General features: G+C 30.5%; 5 protein-coding genes across 12 annotated transcripts in view; 2 read left to right on the top strand and 3 right to left on the bottom strand.

Moving 5' to 3' along the window:
* The first annotated feature begins 20 nt into the window (after positions 1-20).
* On the top strand, positions 21-2,923 carry LOC100744152 (adapter molecule Crk). 2 transcript variants are annotated; one of them, XM_012392275.3, is made up of 4 exons: positions 21-314; positions 586-766; positions 1,158-1,513; positions 1,691-2,923. In XM_012392275.3, exons 2-4 carry the CDS (start codon positions 732-734, stop codon positions 2,155-2,157), a joined length of 858 nt encoding a protein of 285 aa, XP_012247698.1. In that variant the 5' UTR covers positions 21-314; positions 586-731; the 3' UTR covers positions 2,158-2,923. The 2 variants fall into 2 exon arrangements, with proteins under 2 accessions (XP_012247698.1, XP_024227244.1); XM_024371476.2 differs by lacking the exon at positions 21-314 and adding an exon at positions 324-469.
* Positions 2,924-4,348: 1,425 nt separating this feature from the next.
* LOC100744037 (E3 ubiquitin-protein ligase UHRF1) lies at positions 4,349-8,126 on the top strand. The gene is made up of 8 exons (XM_003493848.4): positions 4,349-4,602; positions 4,942-5,543; positions 5,621-5,975; positions 6,045-6,224; positions 6,303-6,459; positions 6,521-6,719; positions 6,793-7,221; positions 7,294-8,126. The coding sequence occupies exons 1-8, from the start codon at positions 4,519-4,521 to the stop codon at positions 7,511-7,513; spliced, it is 2,226 nt and encodes a 741-aa protein (XP_003493896.3). The 5' UTR covers positions 4,349-4,518; the 3' UTR covers positions 7,514-8,126.
* LOC100743919 (protein CutA homolog) lies at positions 7,897-9,159 on the bottom strand. The gene is made up of 6 exons (XM_003493847.4): positions 8,914-9,159; positions 8,771-8,830; positions 8,641-8,686; positions 8,523-8,572; positions 8,405-8,447; positions 7,897-8,321 (listed from the first exon to the last, which is right to left on the bottom strand). The coding sequence occupies exons 1-6, from the start codon at positions 9,075-9,077 to the stop codon at positions 8,247-8,249; spliced, it is 438 nt and encodes a 145-aa protein (XP_003493895.1). The 5' UTR covers positions 9,078-9,159; the 3' UTR covers positions 7,897-8,246.
* Positions 9,160-10,384: 1,225 nt separating this feature from the next.
* On the bottom strand, positions 10,385-12,692 carry LOC105681576 (protein Fer3). Of its 3 annotated transcripts, XM_033323935.1 has the most exons (5): positions 12,276-12,691; positions 11,757-11,911; positions 11,422-11,581; positions 10,906-11,069; positions 10,385-10,823 (listed from the first exon to the last, which is right to left on the bottom strand). In XM_033323935.1, the coding sequence occupies exons 1-4, from the start codon at positions 12,321-12,323 to the stop codon at positions 10,917-10,919; spliced, it is 516 nt and encodes a 171-aa protein (XP_033179826.1). In that variant the 5' UTR covers positions 12,324-12,691; the 3' UTR covers positions 10,385-10,823; positions 10,906-10,916. The 3 variants fall into 3 exon arrangements, with proteins under 3 accessions (XP_033179826.1, XP_033179827.1, XP_012247697.1); XM_033323936.1 differs by having other exon boundaries at positions 10,385-11,069; positions 11,757-11,901; positions 12,276-12,692; XM_012392274.3 differs by having other exon boundaries at positions 10,385-11,069; positions 12,276-12,689.
* A 3,849-nt stretch (positions 12,693-16,541) lies between these two features.
* The window catches only part of LOC100746993 (inositol hexakisphosphate and diphosphoinositol-pentakisphosphate kinase 2), a 19,407-nt gene continuing 10,030 nt past the window's right edge, over positions 16,542-25,918 (bottom strand). For 2 of the 5 annotated variants that reach the window (XM_033323946.1, XM_033323947.1), the window contains 13 exons: positions 25,155-25,269; positions 24,853-25,092; positions 24,646-24,762; positions 24,422-24,579; positions 24,186-24,334; positions 23,828-23,875; positions 21,492-21,845; positions 20,331-20,552; positions 19,913-20,186; positions 19,663-19,781; positions 19,483-19,594; positions 19,049-19,414; positions 16,542-18,974 (listed from right to left, as the gene is read on the bottom strand). In XM_033323946.1, coding sequence (XP_033179837.1) covers positions 18,518-18,974; positions 19,049-19,414; positions 19,483-19,594; positions 19,663-19,781; positions 19,913-20,186; positions 20,331-20,552; positions 21,492-21,845; positions 23,828-23,875; positions 24,186-24,334; positions 24,422-24,579; positions 24,646-24,762; positions 24,853-25,092; positions 25,155-25,269 — 2,731 coding nt within the window. In that variant the 3' untranslated portion in view covers positions 16,542-18,517. Of the gene's footprint in view, positions 18,975-19,048; positions 19,415-19,482; positions 19,595-19,662; positions 19,782-19,912; positions 20,187-20,330; positions 21,846-23,827; positions 23,876-24,185; positions 24,335-24,421; positions 24,580-24,645; positions 24,763-24,852; positions 25,093-25,154; positions 25,270-25,918 lie in introns of all 5 variants that reach the window. The other 3 variants (XM_033323948.1, XM_012392284.3, XM_033323945.1) reach the window with 3 other exon arrangements.

Genomic DNA, 25,918 nt, shown 5'->3' with positions numbered 1-25,918 from the left:
TGAGACGACAGAAAGCGCTAGGGACGAGTTTCTCAAGATTCTCGGAAGTTCCCACTCTACTCGCCACATACTCACAATCCAAGAAACTTCGGCCTGATCATTATTATTTCTGTTTTTATGTCACAGATTTAAGTGGAATATGCTGTTTGTAGCGTTAACGAAGGTGCAAATTCGAAATATTATTCGTCTGCTATTGGTTCGCGCATGAAAGGAAGTTGCACTTTTGCGCAATCTCAGTAGACAAATTGGGCAAAAAGAGTACCACTGACGATATTCGACGTGAGGTGAAGCCTAAGAACACGAAATTAGAAGAAGTAAGGGTTTTACTTCAAACATGTTTGCAGTTGTTGAAACAGATACACAACTTCACACGAGACCCATTGACAAGTGATTCTATTACTCGAGTTCATCGGCGAGGTCGAGAACGAAAGTTTTTCAAATATATTATAATATATCATATATGTTATATGTACGGATGAACTTAAAGGATGTTCTTTTGATTTAGAAACATGGCTTTTTAAATACGCTGCATTGAAAGAACCTAATGTTTGAAAACACTCTAAGAACAATGTTTTTATATTGCAGGATTTACAGAGAAAGAGAGAGGGAGGACTTGGGGACCTGTATTCAGGGGACTTGAACCCGGGCCTCCTCCGACTCGGACAGGGGCGCTCTTCGTTGCGCCATCAAGGCCCTGTTGCTGGAATTAATACCGATTACTTGCTAAAACAATGGCTGCTGCTTTCAATCAATATGACAAGTACAGGTAAATAAAGAAATGATTTTGGTCTTGCTGTTATGCGTCATGAAATCAATTGATAATAAAGTAAAGTGTCTAATAAAGTAATAAATATGATGTTGCATCAACGATTAACCTTTAAAGTTTTATTTAACTGATGTTGAACAAATTTGTAATAACCTCTTATGAAAATTATATTATAAATAATTTGATGCATTTAAGATAAGCGAATGTTATTTAAAGTAATATTTGTATTTTTTAATATTTTGGTTGTTGATATGTATATTGTATTGTATTCTTATTTACTAATATGTATATGTATGCTTGTTTTTATAAATTTATGATACTTGATGTGCAGAACCTTAAATTTGAATCTTTTGTGGGATTAATTATCTTTTTATTGTGGTGTCTTTTTTAGTTGGTATTTTGGTGCAATGTCACGACAAGATGCCTCGGATTTACTCATGGGTGAAAAAGTAGGCGGTGTATTCTTAGTTCGTGACAGCACATCGATACATGGAGATTTTGTTCTATGTGTACGAGAAGACAACAAGGTTAGCCATTATATTATAAATAAAATTCAGCAGGGTGATCAAATACGTTATCGGATTGGAGATCAAACGTTTCCTGATATTCCCAACCTTTTGGCTTTTTACAAATTACATTATTTGGATACAACACCACTGATCAGGCCTGCATCTAAAAAGACACAGAGGGTAATAGCAAAATATGATTTTGAAGGCAATGATCCTGATGATTTACCGTTTAGGAAAGGTTCGTAGGTTTTAATTTTTATTTTAAATATTTTAAGTATTACTTTGAAAGTGACTGGTTAACATATAATGTCTCTTATATTTTTAGTTGATTGCAATTAATAATTTGATTAAGCAATGCAATTTTTAAAATTGTAAGTTTTTATATTCTGTATAAATTCAATAATGTTATTTTTAGGAGAAATTCTTACAATTATATCAAAAGATGAAGAACAATGGTGGACTGCTAGAAATAGCCTTGGTCAAACTGGTTCAGTTCCAGTACCATATGTTCAGAAGTATGAAGAAGACAATCACTCTGTGATTGAGAATAATTCATGCCCAGAAAGTGGCGGAAGTTCAACTACAAATTCTAATTCGGTTTCTGCTTGTCAAATGTCTTATCCAGAAAGTGGACAAGGGACCACCCGCAGATCAAATATTCAAAGAACATTGCCTGCTTTTGCAAAAGTGAAACAAGCAAGGGTACCAAATGCATATGATAAAACTGCTTTAAAATTAGAAGTTGGAGATGTGATAAAAGTAACAAAGACTAATATAAATGGTCAGTGGGAAGGTGAATTGCATGGCAAGGTTGGCCATTTTCCATTCACACATGTTGAGTTTGTAGATAATGAGACTGGAGAAGACAATCAGGAAATTTAATGGAAGTCTTCCAGGTGTGATGAATAAAAGAAATTGACTTGGAAAGTTCTACATTGGCAGTTTAAGTTTACATTAGCAGCTATTCTGTGTACTGGTACATGAAATCAGTCTATTTTAAAATTCTGTATACAATTTGTAACTTCAAACATAACGTCAATTTTGTGACGTTTTTATTAATTATATAATACTTTAAATATACAAAATTTATGTGAATATTTTTACAACTCGTTTAACTTTTCTAGTCATAAAATAATAAATAATCATGTACGATTACTGATTAATATCGATTCAAAAGTTATAGAAACATTCTTTTCATTTAAGTTTTGTACCGGTACATACATATTGTGCTGCTTAGCCATAGGTTGTGCCACAGATGGAGCAACATTTTCTACTAGAATATTCTATTTAATGATGGAGCTGTTAACCATATTACAATTGTAATTATATATAAATTACGCTAATTATATATTACTATGTAATTATATAAGTTCTAATTGATTAGTAACTCTTTTAAGAGAGCAGAATCTGTGAATTTACGTTTATACATGAATGGTATTATATTGTCATGATTGTAAGTTATGCAAATTACTTGTTAATATGTAATTATACAAATTGCAAGAACATTTAGTTTTGTAAAAATAGTAGCAACTTTAAAGTTCCGCTTTACGCTATATATACATATACATATTAGTTTTATCGTAACAACAGTCATATATGAGTTATTGTAAATTATATATTAGTATATATAAGTGAAATATGTCCTGAATTTTTGTAAGACTAATAATTTCCTGAATTTATTCGAAAAACTTTTGTTCAATTTTAGAAATTAGTATAGAAATATAGTTATGTATGTATAAATACATTTTAATATATATTTACATATTATATTATATTTGTAAAAATTGTAATTTTATCGTAAACTTCAATCGTTTTCCGATATTTTTATATGAGAAAAAACTGGAAACTTTAGAGTTCTGCTCACAATGATGCGTATTAATCGTGTAATTAATAAATTAATTAAATAAATATAATTAATTAAATATAATTATGTGTAAGTTGTATGTACGTTATGTATAGCTGTGTGAGAATAGGATTGCAATTTTTTGTATTTTCAGAGGTACAATTTACGATTGGAATTGTTTCTTTTTTATGAATCCGTAAAGGTACTTTCATTTTAAATCTTTACTAATGAAGATTTAGTAATTAAGATAGTACAAAAATTGTATAATTTGTATACAACCCTCAGTGTTTATAATTATATCGTATTTTCTAAAAAATCTAATTTGGATTAGAGATTTTATTTACACATAGAAAGCTTGATATTAATATGTAGTCATATATATTTCTTTATGTATAAAAATTTCTTATCAAATTGATCACCATTGTATATGAATTGTACAAGGAACTGTCTAGGTATACATTGGAAAAGTTAGTTTCAGAATTAGGACTGTGGCTAATTTACCAGTTCCTAAATAATTACAAGCTATTAATTTTCAATTTAACCCTTTTTTTTGGTTTTTCGGTTTTTTATAAGATGTACAATTTATTAAATTTCACATAAATAGTACAATTTTAAATTGTTAACAACCAACTGCGCGGAAAGAGTATATATTTCAATTAGCTTCGTCAATAGATGTGAATAACGAAGGAATTAAAATATACTTATTCATATAATTGCATGCATATTGATAAAGTAAGCATTAAGACCGTGCAAATTTTTATACTCATATTTGTAACACTTTTATATGATATATATTTTAATTTTTAAAATATGTAGAAACTAAGAGTACAATAAATAAAAAATTTAAAAATAAATGTTTGTATAGATTTATTATGTTAAATATATATTGGACAATTTAATTAATATTTTTACATATTTCTATCATAGATATTCAACAGTATTCTTTTTAAACCTATTTATTACTATCTTAATATGGTACACAATATTATTTAAGATTTAGAATTCACAAAATAAAATATAAACAAATATAATAAAATTTTTTACAACTGAACGATAAATTTTATAAAAGAAAATTGTCTGATTGGCTCATTTTTTTGTTTTAATGGAAATGACCAATGACAACGACGTATATACCTGAATGTGATTGCTTTCTTGTTCTATCTCTTTTTCCGCCATATATACCCATGGTCTGTTCCCGCCAAATTTCTCAGTAGTAAATGCCAACAAGTGTTGAAGTTACTCACGACTGATGACAGTCACTGTTGGTTTATTTGCACTTCTATGAATGTTAATGAAGTGAATTACATTTTTTGGTTTTGCACACGTTGATCGTTGTGTTAAAGAACTAGGCACAAGATAACGCATTTTTTGAAAATTTTTGACTGAATAAACATATTAAAATGTACGTTAAAGTGAGAACAATGGATGGTAAACAGGAGGCAATATTAACCATCTCCAAATTGACGGAAGTGGAAGAGTTTAAGGTAAAATAAATGTAGTATAGGAAGTACTAATTTCAGATAAAAAATACAATTTTTTTATCTTTCGTGAAAGTTGTGATTTTATCTCTGATATTTACGTTTAATGCTGACATTCTTGAAGTAAAAAACTCTGACTTTATTAAATATTCCATTATTTTATTAAAAACATTTATTTAATGTTAGTTACAATTATTTAATAATAATAATGTGTGAATAAAAAGAAATTATCTATTTGGAGTATAGTATTTCTATATTTTTATAATTCTATCTATTTGAAGTATTTGTATACTTATTTAATAACATTTTGTAAAATCTTTCATTTATAAAAATATTATTTTGCAGCGTGAGATTGAAAAGGAATTGAATATAAAAGTGGATTTACAACGGTTATTCTTCCGTGGGAAACAATTAGAAAATGGTTATAAGCTATATGATTATAATGTTAATTTGAATGATGTAATTCAATTAATGGTTAAAATACAAATCAATGAAGTAGAAAGCCAAGCTACTTCGAGTACTAAAGTTACTTCTAGTTCTATTATTAAAGAAGAAATTGTAGATAATTCTAGTAAAGAAGAAAAGTTGTCTGAAGCAGAAAGTTTATATTATAAGGTTGGAGATGCGGTAGATTGTCTTGATCAAACTTATGGAGCTTGGTTTGAGGCAATAATATTAAAAATCTTTAAAAGAGATGATAATATTATTTATAATATGCAGTGGGAATTTGATGATAAAGCTCCAGCTTTCAATGTACCTGAGTCATCAGTAAGACCACGTGCAAGGCGTTTATTAAAATTTGATAGCTTAAAAATAGGTCAAAAAGTGATGATCAATCACAATGTTGATGATCCCAAAGTAACAGGATTATGGTATGATTTTACAATATTGAAAATAGATAAAAAGAAGAGGGTACAAGAACTTATTGGGATATTGCATATTGGAAAGTAAGTATTGTATAATTCAAATATTCAGTTTAAGTTGGTATAATGTATGATTAAAATATGTGTATCTATTTAAATAGGGACCAACCACTTGAGAATCGGAAAGTAAATCCTAAAGGAGAGATTTTTGCCATAGAAGAACCAAAATTTCTTACAGACAGAAGTCCTGAAGATGAACAACATATGGTCAGTAGTGGTAAACGAAGACGTATACAAGCTTATTGTGATGCATGTTTGGACAATCCTAACAAGGAATGCAGAGAATGTGGTTGTAGAGTCTGTGCTGGGAAAGAAGATGAACACAATCTTCTCTTATGCGATGAGTGTAATTCCGCATATCATTTAAGTTGTTTGAATCCTCCATTAACATCTATACCTGAAGAAGATTACTGGTATTGCCCAGAATGTAAAAATGATGAAAATGAAATTGTGAAGGTTAATTACCACTTAATAATACTTTATTTTGTAATATTTATAAAATTTATAAATCATTATTTTTTAAAGGCAGGTGATAAACTTAAACAAACGAAAAAAAAAACGAATGAAAACAATAGTAGTAAGAGAGATTGGGGTAAAGGAATGGCATGTGTAGGAAGGACAAAAGAGTGCAGTATAGTTCCACCTAATCATCGTGGACCTATTCCAGGAGTAGAAGTTGGAATGTGTTGGATGTACAGAGTACAGGTAATTGAAATTTTTAAATAATCTTTAATTTTAATAACTTTTGTGTATATAAATAAATCAAGGATATGTAAATGATAGGTGTCTGAAGTTGGAGTGCATAGACCACATATAGCTGGAATTCATGGGAGAGAAACAGATTGTGCATATTCTATTGTATTATCTGGAGGTTACGAGGATGATATTGATAACGGTGATGAGTTTATTTATACTGGCTCTGGAGGCAGGGACCTATCAGGTAGAATATTTAATTATAAATAAATTTGTTATGACTCAATTAATTTGTTATATTTATAAAGGAAATAAAAGAACAGCTGAACAAAGTTGCGATCAGATGTTGACTCGAATGAATAAAGCATTGGCTCTAAATTGCAATGCAAAGCTCAATGCGACAACCGGCGCTACAGCTGAAGATTGGAGAGGTGGTATACCTGTAAGAGTTGTCAGAAATTTCAAACTCGCTAAACATAGCAAATATGCACCAGAAGAGGGCAACAGGTATAATAATAATCATTATTGTTATTTTTATATGTTCTAATATTTAGTTTTTGCAAAAATATTTTTATTTTAGATATGATGGCATATATAAGGTAGTAAAGTATTATCCAGATACAGGTAAAAGCGGATTTCGCGTATGGAGATATTTATTAAGGAGAGATGATCCAGCAGCTGCACCATGGACCGAAGAGGGTAAAGCACGTATAGAGGCTCTTGGTTTAAAACCAATGTATCCAGATGGATACTTGGAAGCAATGGCAAAAAATAAAATAAATAAAACTAATAAGACAAATAAAAAGCGAAATATACTAATGGAAGAAGAAAATTCTACTTCTTCGAAAAAAGAACCACCAAAGAAGAAAAAGAAACTTGAGAGTTATGAATTAGAAAGTGAAGTAGTGAAACATATTGAAGAAGATCAAGCAAATATAAAATTATGGGATGAATGTCGTAAGGCTTTACCAGATGGAAAAACTGCATTTTTACAACAAGTTTCAGAAAGGTATGTTACTCATCAAGTTTTTAGTAAATATATTTGTTATATTTTCAAATTTTTATAATTTTTAAATTGCAGATTCACATGTCCCTGTTGCTTGGAACTTGTTTATAATCCTGTCACGATTCCGTGCACACATAATATTTGTCTTAATTGTTTAAAACGTACTTTTTCGTCGGGTGTCCAATATTGCCCGTCATGTCGTTATTTATTAGACAAAAATTATAAAATGGAAATTAATCAATGTTTATCATCTGCTCTGTTATCGCTTTATCCAGGATATGAGGGTGGCAGATAACATTAATTTTTAGTAAAATAATACTTATATTTCAAATACGAATTTACACACACACCTAGACTCCATTAAATAATATTTTAGATACAATTTATGGTTCACGAATAAAATGTATTAGTGATTTTGTTATAATACATACTTATAGGGTGGACAACACATTTTGATAGTATAAAAAATTTTTGTTAGTATACAAAATTTATTGCCATGATTCACTACAATAACAATTAATTTTATTATTACAACATTTACATTAATAAATATAACAATTAATTTTATTATTATAATATTTGCATTAATAAATTGACTGACAATACTAATAAGATAAAAAAAAGAATGAATTTTCTTTCAGAAAGAGAGAAACATTCAAGAAATGAAAATATACATAGTTATTGTAGTACTTATTTTTATATTGATTTTTGATTTATACAGTTTCGAGTTTTATATTTGTATGTAGTATAAGATTTATACAATTGACTATACACTATAAATGTTTGATCATTTATTTGTACATTTATACGCGTCTACCGATGTGTCCAAATTTAAATCAACTGTAATGATTCTAGTTTGCATTTTTGTTAATTGTATTGTTTTTTCTAATTAGCATAACATAACTTTTCATGGTAGTGAAAAATTCATGAAACAATTCATGTTATTTTATAACAAAGTAAATAAATGTTTTTATTATAATATATGACATTAGAATCCTTTTAAATATGGATATAGAAGAAAAGTTATTTTATTGCTCTCTTTGATTGATAGGTGGAACTATCTCGCTTATCCATTGGAGATATTTGTGACTTCCATTTTGAATCTATAATAAAACATTGTTCAACTTTCATCTGCATTATATTAGAGTACATATCCTATGTTAAAATATAATTAAACAATACTTACAGGTAATGAGATTACTTCACAAACTTCATATGGATGGTTCTCCCTGTTCAAAGCCAGTTCAAAATTAATTTTAATCGTATGTATATAATAATTCAAAAATATCAAAATATGTACTTACATTACATATTTTGTTAGGGCATTTACAGTATCAGTCCTAGTTTTTATCATCTAAAATAAAGTATATAAAGTATGTATCAATAACTTTAACCTACTAACATTACTTTTTTGCTTCTTACCAGTAGAAGTTCATTATCTTCATTAATTTCATTTTTCCATTCATATCTATAATATATAAATAATATTTCTAAATGAAATTAAAATATTTTAGTCTGCATGCACAATGAACAGTACATACATTATACTTACACCGATGTAAGCCCTGGTATAATATTAACGCAAGCGGCTAATTTATTCTTCACCAAGCCACTATAAATTAAGTATAGATTAATTAAAGTAGTAATTTTTATTTTTTAGAGAATTAATTTTCAATAGGTTATATCGATCCTTACTGAGACAATTTTTTAGCGACTTCTTGTGTTGGAACTGTTACGTATGCAACAGAATGAACTCCAGCGAGATCGCTCATGTTTCTATAAGTAGTAGCAGGAACACCTCTAGCGAAACAAAAGAGCGTAATTATTCCAAAAATCGGTTTGCACAATACAAGTGACATTTGTATCCAATTTTTGTGGAACCGGTACTTTTTTCACTAACTTGAAGATTGCTTCAGAAGTACCAACTTAGGGTACATTCTCGAATCGCTGTTTGAGATCGATTAATCAGTTTTCAGAAATAAATTATTTAAAGAACTAAGGAAATGACAGTTTTTTACCGAAAACATTTATTATTAAAAGGAATCAATTTTTAAATAATCAGGCTTACAAAGATTTAACAAATTAAAATATCATAAAAATCATATGCTACTTTGTAAGTAACTTTATAAGAAATAATGTGTAAAAATTTGAAATTTATCTAATGATTATTCTCGAACATTACTGAGTATCAGATTAAAAAGCATAGTTTCGAAAAAACCGCATTTAACCCTGCTGCGATCCTTTGATTCTTTATATTCTTTCAATTGTGTTTTCGTTTTAATCGAATAGAGGGCTTATAACGTTTTAAGAAATTTTTAGTATGTTGTTACTATTACGTTATTATGTCATTGTTATCATTATTATTATCATGGCATTATGTTATTATCATCATTATTATATCAGTAATGATTCTTTCTTATTTTTCTCAAACTTAAGAAATTTTCTAATAAGAGAGGAATACAATCCAGTAAAAAATAATTCAAAGAATGCAGTCAAGTTAAAATTTTATACAAAGAAATTTCTTCAATCTTTTAAAACAGACAAAATGGTGTACTAACGAAAGATACATACTGTGATAGTATTTGTACATCTTATATTTAAATATAATGATAATATGTAATAAGCAGATTTACATAAATTATGGAAGACACGGATTTTTATCTTATTTCGTAAAATCACATAAACATTAAGTGTTAGTTAATGTTTTTTCGAGTGGGTTCTTAACTACGCTTACTGTAATTTACTTAATACTCGAATTGTAACACTTATACGTATATGTGGATGCATTAATCTTACTTAATTTCAAACATATACGACATTACGTTCTTAGATGTATTTTGCACTCGATAGTTTTGTTCATATGAATGATTATATTATTTCGACGATTTACTTATCAATAAACTTAAAATATTTGTTGACAATTTTTAGAAGTATTCGAGTATGTGTAAGTTACTCCAATTTATGTAATTATTTTATTAAATATCCTTACAGAATCAAATTTGCGATATGTTTAATTAAAAAATCTTCTTGATGATTTTTCGAAAATAAAGAAATTAGATGATAATCTATAGACTGCGAATATTTATGTAAATTCATATTTTTGTGGAGATAATTAAAAAAATGTAACCTAAGTAGAAAATTATTTTATATACTAAATATTATAACGAATACTATACTGTGGATATTTTATATACATATCTTCGCGTATTATATGCATTTTGTGCACTTCGGCGCAAATTTCCCATAAATGCATAAAAAATCTGTCATCTAATAATGTACTTTGATTTCTGTATGTATTTTGAAACATGTACCGTGAGTTTGAAAAATCGAGTATCTATTAAAATATTAAAGAGAGGATTCGAATGAGTGGAGGTCAATGCCAGATTTGTTAAGGTTGTCATCATATTGTTTTCTTACCAGTAACCAAAGTTATCATTCAACCGCATGTACATACATATGCAATTTTGTTAACTCAATATTTTCCAGGAAATATATCCATTTGAAATAGACCAAATTGAACTTTTTAATATGTAACCAACCGTTTACCATGTTTTCTTACGCATATCACAAGTTATGGTAATTTTATTTCTAAAAATACCAGACTGCTGAAATTGTAAAACGATTTACGTATAAAAAATTGATTTTTGATCAAATTCTTCTGTTTTAGGTTTTCATATGAATGTTTACGTCTTATAGGTTTAATTTGGCAAGTAGTATTCCCTCGGGATGTATTCTGGTTTTGGGCTACTCGGTTCAATTCCAAGCAGCTCTCCCATAAATGCAATGTAAGTGATGGCCAAGCGCAAAGTCTCGATCCTCGAGAGTCGTTTTTCGTAAGCAAAAGTTGGCACCTGAGGAATAAAGGTCGTAAAATAATTTTAAGCAACATTGCTATATCGATAGAATGCAGATATCTATGGATTTATGAGAAATGTAAAATTGCACAAAATGCACATAATACGCAAAAGTATACAAAATGTTCAAAGTGAAATATTTATTATAATATTCCCTGAATTCCTTTAGTTGTGCTCATTAAAGTATATACTTGGATAAACATTCGCTAATAACTAGTAAAAAATTAATTGTACAAAATTATACAAACGCATAATACAATAGTAGCAAGAGATAATCATTCTTATAGAAGTTAGCAATATTGTTATGAGATTCAAGAATAGAACAAAAATCTATGCATATACAACTCACTTTTCTGCGTAACTTGTCGAAAGCTTCGTTTAAATTGAACATTCTGCGCCTCTCACGGATGTTTGCTGCTCTTCTTTGCGAAACAGTCGCCACGCGACGCCTTGGTTTCTTTGTGGTGGACGATGGGAGATTCGGAGATCTACCATTAGGCGTGTAACGACTGAAATTATTTTATTCATTGACAATTAATTAATAAAACGTCGTTGTAAATAATTCTCATTTCTTTCAAGATTTGAAATCTTCAAAGTTTAGAATTATTTCTTCGATTTATCGCTGCGTAAACTAGAATTGTGACAAGAAATTTAGCTATTATTATAGCACACAGGGATAATTACCTTTGATGTAATAATGCACAGGGTTGTCTATATAATCCGTGTTCGTTCACATGAGAGTGCGAAGGAGGTGGTGCTTGGTATAAGACAGAACTGTCCCACATCGGGTAGCTTCCGAGTTCGCCGCTGACGTACTGCGACATATCCGCTGTAATCACCTATTTCATTTACTTGCGTTTACTTTTATATGCACGCTATTTCTTATTAATGCAAAAGAAATATCATCATTCGTGCTAATTATTATCTCTCATTATTATACAAACACAAATGAAAAATTAAATATTGATATTATATATTATTGTATTAAATGTCGAAAGAAATATTAGAAAATTGTTAATCAAACTTCTCATTCGTGTTCTATGGATTATCACAATGTAATAATTTTATTTAATCAGTAAATAAGTAGCATTCTGAACAATATTGTAGTAAAAGATGTGTTACAATAATACTAATTTATTGATCTTATTTCTATACTATATACCTTTGTAATTAAGGGATTCACTTTTAATTATTTATACTCACTGGTGCTTGATTTCCATTGATCTCCCACAACGGTTCGGTGTAGCTCATATCCCGGGTTCTATCCAGGAGCAAATGAGTTCAGGAAGTACCACCCTCGTATTTCAATTAAAAAAAAAAATAATGAAAAAGAATGTCGATACACGAGTCAAATAAAACGTTTGTTGCGGTCTGAGTGTCACCTTCAATCTGAGGATTCCACTGATACCCTCATCCAGGGAATCGAACTCCTGGAGCTTGGTACATCTCGAGCCCGCCCCTTTTTCAAAGCAACCCTCTGGAACCAGTGTTATTCACTATTCTCGGACGCTTGCGTCGTCATCCCTGTTCCAATTGGAGAATCTCACCCTTAACCAACTTGTGTGAAACACGATCGTTGGACAGGTGGTTGTGAAGGGTGGAGCTTACGGACAATCCTCATGGTTTGCCTTGTTTCGTAGGAGTTGAGGGTTGAACAGTATCGGAATTATCGACCCTGGTATGTTAAAGATGGACAAACTATTTGTTGGAAGCTTTTTTTAAATGTCTACATTTCTTTCATTTCTTTTAATTTACTTCTTCTCTTTGTAATTGCAAAAGTTTTGTCTACATTCAACACTTCATGAAATAGATATTGATAAGAAATGATGAAATGAAGGGAAAATTATTTAACAATTTATTATTGTTCGAATATTTTTGAATTCAAAACCGATATTTCTTGAACGAACTTATCATTTTATTGATTTTCATAATGAACTTCTTGATATTGTCTGTCACTTTTTATTATGACATGCAAACTTACGTATTAATTTTGAAAAAGCGAATAGCATTGTATATTTTAAAGAACGATTAACAAACTTTCTTTTATCTCCCTTCAGGAATCATAGCATTGCACGTGTGCTAAATGGAGTGTAATCATCTGGTAGAGTTCTTCTGTCAACGTATTAAGCACAATCAAAGTATGAAAATTGATGCTAAAATATTATGTACTACCAAATATTATACTATTGTGATGTTTTTCTTTAGAAGTAGTATGAAAATCCTTTATTTTTCATCTGGACAAGTAAGATTACTTTATTATATATGTAACAAAATTTAAATTGAAATACGATTCATCCACTGATGATTAATGATTAGATTTGTTTTAAAATCATGAAAGACACAATTTTCTGCAAGTTAGGATATTACGATTTCTTTACGATCATTTCGAGACAAATTGCTCCACATATTGAGGTCGTAACAGGATCACTCAAAAGACCATGACAAAGTCTCCTCAGAAGGGTAACATATTGTTAAACCGAGGGTGTGTTCCCCCAAATTAATTAAATAGATATTAGCCGATTCACTTGACACTAAGTTCTCCCTTTGGACGCGTATAAACATCCAGTGTGCTATCTGCGTGTCAAATCGCATTGTGTTTGCTTTGAGAGTTCGAGGGTGCATAAAGTTATTAATATTAAGCTACGAGCAAGCAGTCTTATTAAGATCATTCTCTCTTCTTTTTATTCTCTTACTGTCACTTTGTTATTGTTTGCATTAAAAAAAAATAATTTAGTCGCGTTCTTTACTTTTTTTTTTTTTTGACAATTTGAGAATTATTATCAAGCATATTTATTCATCTTCTAACACCCTTTTCTACATTTTTAAAATTTTTCCAGAATAATAAAAAGATAATAAGATAAGAAAAACACTTCTTAGAACTTGAACGATGAAAAATATAAAAGAAATTATTTCATAGTACGCTAAAAAGGAAAGGAATTTTATAAAAATTATATCAACTAAACACGATATGAAATATGCATTTTTAAATTTTATTTTGTATTTGTACATGCAGTAAGTATGCTACGTAAGAATGTCTTATAATAAATGCGATAAAATGCGAGAACGAGAAACGTATTAATTTATCTAACATATGATATATATCTTATAGGTTTGTATCCATTAACTGTGTCGGTGGATCTTTAATTCGAGTCTGGTAATATGCACTATATCCATAACTGCAAGCTGACGCTTTGGATCGATGCTCTGAGCGTCGGCGCTGAAATGCTTCATAACTGAATTTCGAAGCTTTTCTAGAATGAAGGATATTCGATATAATGCAAAATGAAAGGCAATTTACCCACCGTAAACACGTATTGGGATAAAATCAGTTAATTCAACAGAAATCATTAAAACAGATTAGTCAGTTACGTATTCTAAAAGTTTTTATTTTTTTTATATTTTCATTTTTGATGAGTTCTAGTAAGTATGCAGCAGTTAAATGCTATAAATGATTATTTCTCATATTGAAAATATTAATTTTCTATTTAATCTAATTTAATTTAGACAAGTGTAATATTATTTTTCGAATACACTTAAATAACTCAAATAATCCAGTAATAATTGCATTATTACAAGAATTCTAATAAATTGACGTTTTCCTTTGTTTTTCAACAATTTGTAATGTTTTTAGATTATAACTTATAATATAATTTATAATATAAGACAGTAAATCATCCTAACTTTTTGTATGTTCTGATTTTATAAAAAATAACTGACAAATATGTGGGATGACGTAAAGGGTGTCAAAAATCAGATTTGGGTCCATCCCCTCGTGGTGCACGTGTTCGTTTGTGATCTAATTCTGATGCGATTCGAACAATGGATGCGCCTTCCGCAACAGGGTCACGCCATTGACAGCAATTACGTGATTTCGTTACAGAGATTTCCATCTTCTTGAATAACACGTCGCCATATACCTAATACGGATTTATCACAGGGTTTCACTAAAATAGGGAAAAATTCGAACAAAATCTGTTTCTTTGTGATATGATAAGACTTAGATTTTCAATGGACATGTAGTTACGAAATAAAAATAACAATATATAGATATGAATTTTCATTAAAATACTGCAGCATTCTATGCTGTATTACGCTTTATTTAGGTATATAAAAAATTATAAACAAATGCAAACAATTAATTTCAAGAAATATTAAGATAAATATATGACTAGTTTAATATAGAAAGCTATCAATTTGCAGCAAAATACTGCAATATGTAGTGTTACAACATTACGCAGGCATTATATCATATTGCATTTTATTTAGATATATATAAATTATAAATAAATTCGATGATTGACTTCAAGAAATAATAAGATAAATAAACGAGTAGTTTAATATCATATTTATAGAAATCTTGGAAAAATTCTTAAAAGATTTTTAGAGAAATGTCGAGAAGATGTACACAATATAAAAGGTTAAAATAAAGAGATAAACTAATTTTGTTATAAGAATATATAATTTTTTATACATAAAACGTTACATTAAATTATAATATCAAGTTATATAGTTAAAGTAAAAGACGCCTTTTTTTGAATTCTTAAAAATATTTGTATGTCACGTGATCTCTTCTTTGATCAATCATAATCCTTGAATAACTTCACGTACAATCATCTTTGAATTTTTTTTAAATTAATGTTCCAGTCGTGGTTAAATCACATCATTGTTATCATAATCGAAAATAAATTTGTTCGTACAATCTTTCTCGTATATCGTGCAATATGAAAAGGTACATGTTTAAAAAGGTAATAAATCTATTTTTCACGTTATCCAATTAAAATTTGTCACTTTCTCGGGAAAAGATGTACATAAGTTGAAAGTATCTCTGCTATTTCACGAGAAATATAGTATAGATTTCTCACATTGAAGTGTATTTTTCTTTTATATATACATTTGCAAAAATTGGAACATAAATACATCTTATAACTTTATTAATTTATTTATTAATAATGCGAAACAAATAACGATCGCCAAACTTTGTTTAGTCAATCATATTTGATCTTTTACTTTTTAATTTCAAATTTCTTTCAATCGTGTGCTTTTAGTTAAAAGCGTCTTGTTCGATAAAAAAAAAAGTTGAGATAAATCTATGTTTCATTCTTACCATTCATTCATTTACAGAGATAGTCACCGATTTAAATAACAACGCATTCTTCTTATCTATATGGAATTTGGAAAATATATATTTCAGTTCAACATTTAATACATTTTTGATGAATAAGAAAGTAAGAAAACACGTTAAATTGTAATAAAAATTTGCTAACGTATTTAGTTTTTGATATTTATATCACAAAATTGAATACATACACACATAAGTAAAAATTTTCAATCAATTAAATGATTAAATTTTAATTAAACATTTTATCGCTGTAAATAATGATAAATCATTACCATGAATAATATTATGTCTATTAACATTTACTGATAAGGAGACAAAATCTGATAACATTCTTAATAAAATTAGATAAATTCCATTTTTAACTTTTTTTATTGTAATCTGTCATTTCTTACATATACATTTATGTTTTACATTTCCTTCTTTACAACTATGATGGTGTCAATGAATATGTCATTAATAATTGTATCATTGCACTGGTACTGGTGATAGAGATCTCAGGATAAAATATTTAACATTAACTTTTATTTCTTGTATAATAATGAATGCTTTACTTTAGAACAAAATTTTTTATATATCGAAAGAAAATTATATATGTTAAGCAAAAGGTACAAATATCCTACCACAACTATTTCTTTACAACATCTTGCAAATTCTCTACAAATTAGTGAATGCTTAATTCTGTAACTGTATCTACTACTAAAACATATTTATATATATAGAAACATTTCTTCACTAAAGTACATTTTGCACAATATGGTTTCTAAAATGTCATAAAATGAATCACATCTACAAAAATCAGCTAATTTATATTTGCAAGAATCACAAAGTATAAGCCTTTTAACTTTATTACTATAAATAATATTGTTACAAGAATATTAAACATGATTTCATACATTCTTCCTAAAAGATTTTGAATTTAATTCACTTATTGGTAAATTAGAAATATTATCTACTGCAAAGGCAGAAAAAATTGAAAAAAGAAATAAAGAATAAATTCCTATTCTTTCCAGGATGAAATAAATAGTTTATGTGATAAACTAGTACATCCTCTATAGCCATATGTGTGATGGTTTTATTCCTAATGTTAGAACTATAAAATCAGTTAGGAACATAATAAGATTGATTGAAAATAGCACCTTGCATATTTGGAATTGATATAAAACCACATTTATATTTATATAACTTTAGCTTGTATAGCTTTTTAATAAGAAACATTCTAAAACCACTTATAAGAAAGGTAGCATATATCCTCTATCAGATTAATCTGTAAGGCATTTACATCAATTCTTGAAATGAGCATATTTTGTTATAGAGCAATTATTGTTTAATTATTGTAATTTGAGTTAATGTTTGATAATTCATAGCATTTGTATATTCATAGAAATCTTCTGATAATAATTTTATATTATATCCCCGTAAAATAAAAGAAAATTAATATTAAAGTCTAATAGTGGTACTTTTGAATAAATATATAAGGTACTTGTTCTTGAGTCTAAAGAAACAATTTCATGAGAAGTACATGTCATGTGTTATTTGTATTAGTAATACTATGTTTATAAGATCAAAGAAGGATAATACCATTTAATGTGAAAGGAAATTTTAAACCTTTTTCCTCTCATGTATTTAGTTTAGCAAATGAGGTATATTTTGAACTTGTTGAGTCATAGGAGATCTACATATGTTTCATATTCGATTATTAAAAATCTCGTAATTTGTATATGCCAAATATTTTCTTGAGGCAAATTTCTAATGCTTTTCTCTTTTTGACTCAAATTCATTTTGCCTTATATTCTAATACATTATTAACATTGGACATATATTATCTACAAAAATACTATTATACCATTACATACAAGCGTCAATTCAAAAATAATTTAATATAGATACAATCTGATAAGTACATTATTAACATAGAGAAATGCTATTAACGTTGCTTTAACTTTAATAATATTTCCTCTTAATAAGCAATTCTTAACTCGTCTTTTTAAAATAATGCTCCGGTATGTTCACATATTGGAAAAATTTCTTAATGTTTGCACCTTTATCATGTTATGCACGCCTTAAGTATTCCCAACAATCTTAACGAATGTGAAAAAAAAATACCGAAAAATGTATACAATTTTGTGCCAGAAAACAAAATGCAAAAAATTTTCTCTTCATAAAATTTTATCAATATAGCCAGTATTTAACTCATGCAATACCAATTTTGATTTGCTCATAACAATAAACGTTTCAACAATTTCATATGCAGTATCTTATTCGTTATATTAAGGAAATGGACTTAATAAATAAAATAACTCTGGTAATCTTTGAAAAAGTAATACTCTTAAAGGTCAGGTTCTTCTTTTTTTTCACCTTGAACATTAAAACCTATTGTCACGCTAGAGTTACCTGTCATGCTACTTGCTACAGTCAGAATTGGCTCCTCTGCCTTCATTTCTATGGAGCAAGGATCTTTTGATTCCATCATGCTCTGCTTCCAATTCTCCAAATCTTTATCTGACATATTTGAAAGAGAGCTTATCTTTGAAGTACATTTGTAGCTGTAATTTGATTCTTGCTTCTGTGTAGGAGTTCTTGGCATAGAAACACTCTGAGATCGAGAAAAATTCTTCTTCTTCTGTTGCTCTTGCATAACATCAGTACCATCTTTACTTTTTTGTATTTTTTCTATATTAAAAGATTCAGTTTTCATAGAAGCAGGTGATTTTGTCTTGTCTATATTATCTGCTTCTTTAATCCTGACGTCTTCATCTGATATTTCCATGCTTTCAACAAGGAATCTATTGTAGAAGAGATAGTAAAGTAGAATAATCAACTTCATTCATTTTTTTTTAATTTTAAAACAAAAACTTACCTTCCAATTTTCTTATAGCCACTACTAGATTTTGTGCTTGGATATTCTTTCTGTTCAAATATTTGTTTCACATCTTGCTTTTTTTGCTCTTCAGTTTGTTTTAAAGTTATGGTATGGTCCTCATCATCATCCATATTGTCAACCGGAAGATCATCAGTACGCATGATCTTTTGTAAATTAGAATTGAAGCCTGCTCCAAAACTACAGTTTCGTATTTGACCATCTTCATTGCTATAATAATCTGTATATGATACACTACCACGACCCTCTCTGTGCTCTTGATCAATATTTATACAAAATTCGTTAAAATCCACATCCAAGCAAGGAGTTGTAGAAAATTTAGGACCCACATTAAACGATTGAGCTCTATAAAAAAACAAAAGAATATAATTCTTAAATATAATACAATCTTTTTAATATTAAATATTAATTACCCGTCATTGCTGATTAAGCTTATAGACATACTGCATTCTCCTGTTGAAGTCGGTGCAGGAGATGAGGGTTCAGAAGAGAGAAATGATTGTGGTTCACTGCTCCATCCAGTACCTAAATTACACGTTAATTCATTATTAAAGAACAAAATTAAAATAATAATATGAATAAGCGACACTCACTATTAGGGCTGGTTGGCGACAATTGATTTCTTATATCACAAGATTCTCCATCGTTCGAAGGTTTATACTGTATGGGTGTTGGCGTGATGTACCTAAGAAGAGAATCAATGTCTGCATCTCTAACGAAAAGTATGCAATCGTCGTAATTAGAAAGAACGAGAAACAAGGTACCAGAGAAGTCAGTGCAACTCTCCTTAATAAAAACACTTTGATATATATGAGAAAAAAAAGAAAAGAACTCAATACTCACAAGGATGGTTTACTTAATTTCTTACGGTACCTGACAGCTTCCAGGTCGGAAGAGTGGTACTCGCGACTGACTCCTCCAATATTGATATTTTGGTTAACCGATTCGTGTGTTGATCCACCAGGTGAAGGATACTTTGGAGGCGAAGAAGCGGGTGTTCGAAACAGAGGTGCACTGGTCATCATTTCCAAAAAGGAATCCAACTGACGTAACGACAATGCATTGTGAAGAGTTTCCAAAGGTCTTATTGGCGGTACACCACCAAAACCTTCTATTGCTAATGAGCACAAAATTGAATTAGTTCCACGAATAAAAATACTGTTATATATGCTAACGATAAATGCCAAAAGAAGTAAAAACCTAAGACATATTTTATGGCAAAAGGCAATAATGAAGAAGAAGAAAAGAAATTGAGGCTCACCAGCAACAGCAGAGGCATGAGGTGGTACCATATCCTTGAGATTTGGCGCACTGGAGGATCCACTGATAACAGCTGTGCTGAACAAACTGTTTGCTGATCCAGTCAACTTCTTGTTGACGTTGTAGCCCAACAGCTTGAAATAACTCATCTGTCCGGAGATACTGTGACGGTGGCGCCTTGCTGTGCAGGTAGGGTCAGGTTGAATGATCGAAGGTCGTGTGTCTGGAGATGAGAAGGATCGTTGAGGCTGGAGTCGGGAGAACGGTTCACGTGGACTCTTGGAGCGATAGTAATACTTGCGAGGAATCTCGTGATCGTCGTGAACATCATTACCGTGCGCAGGGGACATATGATAAAGCATACTACTATGATTTGGTACATGTACCAGGCTATCGTGCCACTGGAAATTCACATTGGGACAAGACCAGCATCTGCACATTTTTGAACAATCGGTAACTTCACCATTTTCGTCTGAACAAACGGAATCAACACAAGAAAAGTCACCAGGTCTCACATTGGGACAGGATAACTTCCTGAATGGTACACGTGTATTCCCAATTACACTATCACTATTCAATTTTCGTCTCATTATATTCTTATCAAACCTCCACTTTTCTTTTTCCTTAAACAGCATCCATTCACTGCGATCGTGACCCCTTGACTGGTGTTTGTATATGACACAATGATCGACCTTTGACTCTAAACAAGGAGCAGCACTCTGTCTCTCAGGAAACACAAGAAGCCTATTCTTTAGATATACAAAGGGTAAATCAGGATGATCTAGTCCGGTGATTCCTCTGTGACACCCATAGCTATCATTTAAAGAAACACTACGAGGAAAACGACTGGGTACATCCTGGAGGCTCGAGTAACAAGAACAATTGAAAAACTTATGTGAGAGCGAGCGTGCAAAGTAGATATCAAAGTTGAAACGCTCGACAGGCGGTAGATCTCTGCTTCTCAGGATCAGCTCCGAGACATTACAATTATAACAAAGACATTTAGGTACGTAAGGTGACAATGAACGAGAACGTTTGTCTAGTTTGATCCGTCCCGCGGATGTCACTGTCTTTGGGGTTCTTTCGTGCAAGGATAACGAAAAAAGGGATCGCTTTAACCACGGATAGCTTAGTGGCGGTTTCGAGGAATCGATCAACTCACCGCTACGCTCAATCCCAGGAAGAATCGTCTCTGAATTAGAACGTCCGTATTTCTTACTCTGAGTAGGTGGATCGAAATCGTAAGACTGTTCGAGATCGATATTGAAAAACGAAGAACGAATCGTGGGGATTGGTAACACTATATCCGTCACATCACAGCTCCGGCTGTTCGGTGAGATTAGAGGAGATGTGTGCAAAGTCACCAAGGGTATCGATCTCAAAGTGGAGGTTTTTATCGATGGAACTGGAAACTCCGGTGAACTAAAGGAGTGTGGCAGGCTGAATTTTTCCGTTGGCACGTTCAACAAAACCTGGCCAGATCTCTCTAAATAGCGTTGCTCTGTTACATGCTTCTCTGTGTAGGGTGTTGCATGCGTAATTTCGTGAACGATTCAAAAGAGAGAATGGTGCAGTTAAAATGAACGTATGATAACGATGTAATAGTGGGATCAGGGTAAAAAGGAGGGAAAGAAAAGAAAAGAAATAGACGATTAAATAAACCCATCACCGAAAAAATCAAAGTAACATTGGTAAGAACCTTTGGTCACGTCGTCGATGCTTGAAATTAAAACATGTCGAAGTCGTTTTATCGTCACTGTATAATAAAAGAATTGATACTTGGGATTTGCAAAAGTTGTATATTCAAACAACAATATTTAAATGAGTACTTTAAAGATAATAGTGAAATATGAGAAACTTTTAAATAGTTCACATTGTAATAGCCTATGGACTTAGAATCAGAGATGCTAATACAATTGAATTTCGTTGAAGACGACGTTACCAATGAAGGAATAAAATAACTGAAATACACAGGAAAAAGACGACATATACTTCAATTTACTTGTGTTTAGAAAGCGCGAATTTGGTTAATATTACACACCCATGGCACACGATAGCCATGCAACCAGTAAGCCAACCAAACAACAATTTAAGTTTATGAACATTTTATTGATAGTTAGTTAATATGATTATGGTTTTATGCAATAACAACGATCAAAGATTGTAAAAAATTTAGTAGTAGTTGTTGTATTTCATACATAAAACTGGTATTCAAACATGCAACTGATAATTATAAAATTTTTAATTTCTATTAGAAATTGATTTGTTTAAATAGAAATATGAAAATTAAATTTTATTTGCTTGTATGTGCTTAGAATTTCTAACATCAATGGGACGGTAAAGTAACATTTTAATGGTGACAAAAAAAAGAAAGAAAATAATAAAAATCATCCTACTAAGAAATACAAATATTTAATTATCTTTGTAAAACAGAAACTAATACCAAATCAAAAACCTCTCTTTTTTTAATTTGTATGTTGGTATGAAAGTATTACATACATGTGATCCATATTCATTCATATAAAAATTATATTTCTAAAAATGCAATATGAATAGTAAATAAAGCATAAAAGTGAATGATAAAGAACAAAAATGTAATGTAATCACATATTAATGGGTATGAATGAAACGGCTGCAGTATGATTTTAGAAAATAACTAAGCACTAGTAAATTGTGAATCTTAATGGAACAATGACTTAGGAATGAAGGAATTAGGATAACGACTGAATAAGTTACACCATTTGTTAATATGTAACCCAAGCAGTCGTCCATAAAAATTAGTTGGCTTCCACGCGCACAACTATCGCAGAGCAAAGAGTTATTTCAACTGAATTTTCCTATTTCCATCTAACATCGTGTCCATTTGTTAAATTCTATTAACTAAGCTCTCATTTGTACAATGTGGTTTTAATTGGATATCTATCCAACATCTATTTATCCATTGAGGTATCAAAATTTAATCTTTGGTAAGAATTGTACAGTGTTACAATACTTACAACAAAAAGTAAACTTCGCTTGTAGGCTCTATTGCACACAAAACTGAATATAATACAAAAGAAGATGGTACATGTAGTATCACAGAAAATAATGCAACATTAAGGATTAGACATGATACTGAAGACTATTCTACGGAAAATTATGCGTGTTTACTATTGATAGTAACTATAAGATAATGCTTTCTATAGAAGTATTGCAATACCAAGAAATATAAAGAATGCTTTATATTTTATGAAAGAATTAAAAGATGCAAATCACAGTGATCAGCAGCTACAAAAATTACTATCTCAAAAGCGAAAAATAATTTGAACGGTCAACTAAATAGTTAACATTTCTATGAAGATAACTAAATAAAAAAAGAAAAGAAAAAATTGTAAATCCTGATTGTATCAGGGTAATACAATATATTGAAAGTTTAGATGCTATGGAAAACCTGTAATGATCACCTATGATAAGACAATGCATTATAACCTGCTGACGTTATTATAGGAACTAACATACCTTCTTTGTTGACAGCGTCCAAGCTCTGATACTGCAGCTTGTCCGCAGCTATAAAAAAAGACACGAAAAACACCAGCCTTTCTGATAAAATCTGACTGTTAATATTAACCATATGTACCCAAGAAGAAAGATGTTATTAATGAAATTAAGTGTTTACAATGTTCTTACAATACATTACTGTATTTTTAACAACATATTGTCAAGCTATCGTAACGTTTTACAACATTAATATTTACAAATGCCCTGTGTAACCTTTTTGTTAGAATTCACTTCCATGCATAATCAAAGAATATTACTATGGGCCTGTTATTATATATCAAACATGTACTATAATATTAAAGACCTAGACGTTACTTACCTTTCTCGGGCTTGTCCTGTCTTTGGTGATCATAACTGCGAGCACGTGGTTCAACAATTGTGCCTCTTTCTGCATCACGTCGCTGACGTTGACTTGCAGCTAATTGACTACCAAGTCTCGCTGCTTCATGACCAGCTACGGTTCTAGCACTAAATGTTGTACAATATTTTATAAAAGATCATCGATAGTTAGTTAATTTATAAAAAAAGATTCATTGAAAGTTTCATACTACATACCTTATTGGAATGGGCGCAGAACTCTGCAAAAAGCCACTATCAAATGGTTCATCCATCATGTTAGGATGTAAGTCCATCATATCAACTCCTCTACTGGTTGTTGGACTATCCATCATTGCATCTACAGTATCTGTTTCCATTGTTCGTGGAGGTGTTTCCTAAGTATTAAATAAAAAATGCTAATTTATTTATACTCTCTTTTGATTAAAAACATTTATACATACAGATTGCAATGGTGGATTCATAAAATCGTCTTCCAAAATTCCCAACTCTACATCTTCTTCCTCTATTCGAGTGCTACATTGTGAAATGGTATCTTGAGCAGAACCACCACTTTCACCCTGAAAATATAAAGTATGTATAGCTTTGTATTTCAAAATATTTCTTTGATCATGGTTAAAATAGAAGTATTAGCTATAAGATTTACTTACTACATTATGGCTACTCTCATTGCGTGAATGGGGTCTAAAACCTGGTCCTGGTGGTAAATTCTTTTGCACACAACAATTTACACCAGGACTGAAATGCAATTCAACGTGAAAACGTTCTTCGCTGCTAGGATCTTTAGTTGGATCTTCGTACAACATAACTACAATTTGAGACATGTAATTTAATTCCGAAACCATACTAACGTACTCCATAGCTCGACGCCATTGTTCATCTTTCATTACCTGTGTAATTAAAACAATAAAATGTGTTATACATTGCGTAAAATAAATATGTAGATACATACATCAAGTAAACCACCATAACGTAAAACAGTCAACAAAGAATGTACATGGCTTTCACTTGTAAAGTAAAGTCTTGTGCGTACATGCCGACCGGGACTAGAAACTCCATGGGAGTATCTAAAATTATAACAATTATCCATTACATTTTACCTTACATATATATATATATATGTCAGAGATGAAAGGACATCGGAACCTTCCCTTTGGAATTTTGGGAAAATCCCCTAACACTTTAATCTAGATTCTACCATAGCCGTAATTAAGCAATTGCCGTCATTCAATCCAATTGTATTTGTTCGAGACTTGTGATAATGAGCTTGGGCTCGAGGCGACAACCAGTCGCCGAACGTAGCCGCGGTCACGGGATGAACGCTTTGTCTAACAAAGGTATGGAGTAATTCTATAGCTCTCCTTAAAAGGAATATTCGTGGCGACACGCGACAGTAAACATTCCAACGGTTTCTGTCCCGTGGCTCGCCACAGGCAGACCCTATTCTTCGAGTAAGATGATTGCCAGATGTCGATGCGTCTCCGCAGTACATGTTCGGCTAGCTCGAGGACCCGTTATAAATCTTAAGATTTAGTCAACTAAAGTCTTTCAAACAGACAAACAGTCTTTGTCCCAACTACGGGAAAATAGGGGAGACCTATTTTTCAACGAGCGGCGGCTCCCACTAGCAACTTTCCCTCGAGGGCGGCTAGCATCTTTTTCTAACCACCGATATGGAGATTGACCAACTAGCAGCAACGCCAATTTCCCTTACTT

This window comes from Bombus impatiens, unplaced genomic scaffold (assembly GCF_000188095.3).
Source record: "Bombus impatiens unplaced genomic scaffold, BIMP_2.2 scf_1336, whole genome shotgun sequence".
Lineage (NCBI taxonomy): Eukaryota > Metazoa > Arthropoda > Insecta > Hymenoptera > Apidae > Bombus > Bombus impatiens.
This window is presented reverse-complemented; position numbering and strand designations above follow the sequence as displayed.

Bases quoted from the DNA above. Each gene is read 5' to 3' on its own strand.
- LOC100744152 (XM_012392275.3), top strand. From the start codon at position 732: ATGGCTGCTGCTTTCAATCAATATGACAAGTACAG. The intron at 767-1,157 runs GTAAATAAAGAA...TGTCTTTTTTAG, and splicing joins AATCAATATGACAAGTACAG to TTGGTATTTTGGTGCAATGT. The intron at 1,514-1,690 runs GTTCGTAGGTTT...TGTTATTTTTAG, and splicing joins TGATTTACCGTTTAGGAAAG to GAGAAATTCTTACAATTATA.
- LOC100744037 (XM_003493848.4), top strand. From the start codon at position 4,519: ATGTACGTTAAAGTGAGAACAATGGATGGTAAACAGGAGGCAATATTA. The intron at 6,460-6,520 runs GTAGAATATTTA...ATATTTATAAAG, and splicing joins TGGAGGCAGGGACCTATCAG to GAAATAAAAGAACAGCTGAA. The intron at 7,222-7,293 runs GTATGTTACTCA...TTTAAATTGCAG, and splicing joins TTACAACAAGTTTCAGAAAG to ATTCACATGTCCCTGTTGCT.
- LOC100743919 (XM_003493847.4), bottom strand. From the start codon at position 9,077: ATGTCACTTGTATTGTGCAAACCGATTTTTGGAATAATTACGCTCTTT. The intron at 8,573-8,640 runs GTAAGAAGCAAA...ACTTTATTTTAG, and splicing joins AAGATAATGAACTTCTACTG to ATGATAAAAACTAGGACTGA. The intron at 8,448-8,522 runs GTAAGTACATAT...GGCTTTGAACAG, and splicing joins GCCCTAACAAAATATGTAAT to GGAGAACCATCCATATGAAG.
- LOC105681576 (XM_033323935.1), bottom strand. From the start codon at position 12,323: ATGAGCTACACCGAACCGTTGTGGGAGATCAATGGAAATCAAGCACCA. The intron at 11,912-12,275 runs GTGAGTATAAAT...TAAATGAAATAG, and splicing joins TCAATGGAAATCAAGCACCA to GTGATTACAGCGGATATGTC. The intron at 11,582-11,756 runs GTAATTATCCCT...AAATAATTTCAG, and splicing joins TGTGCATTATTACATCAAAG to TCGTTACACGCCTAATGGTA.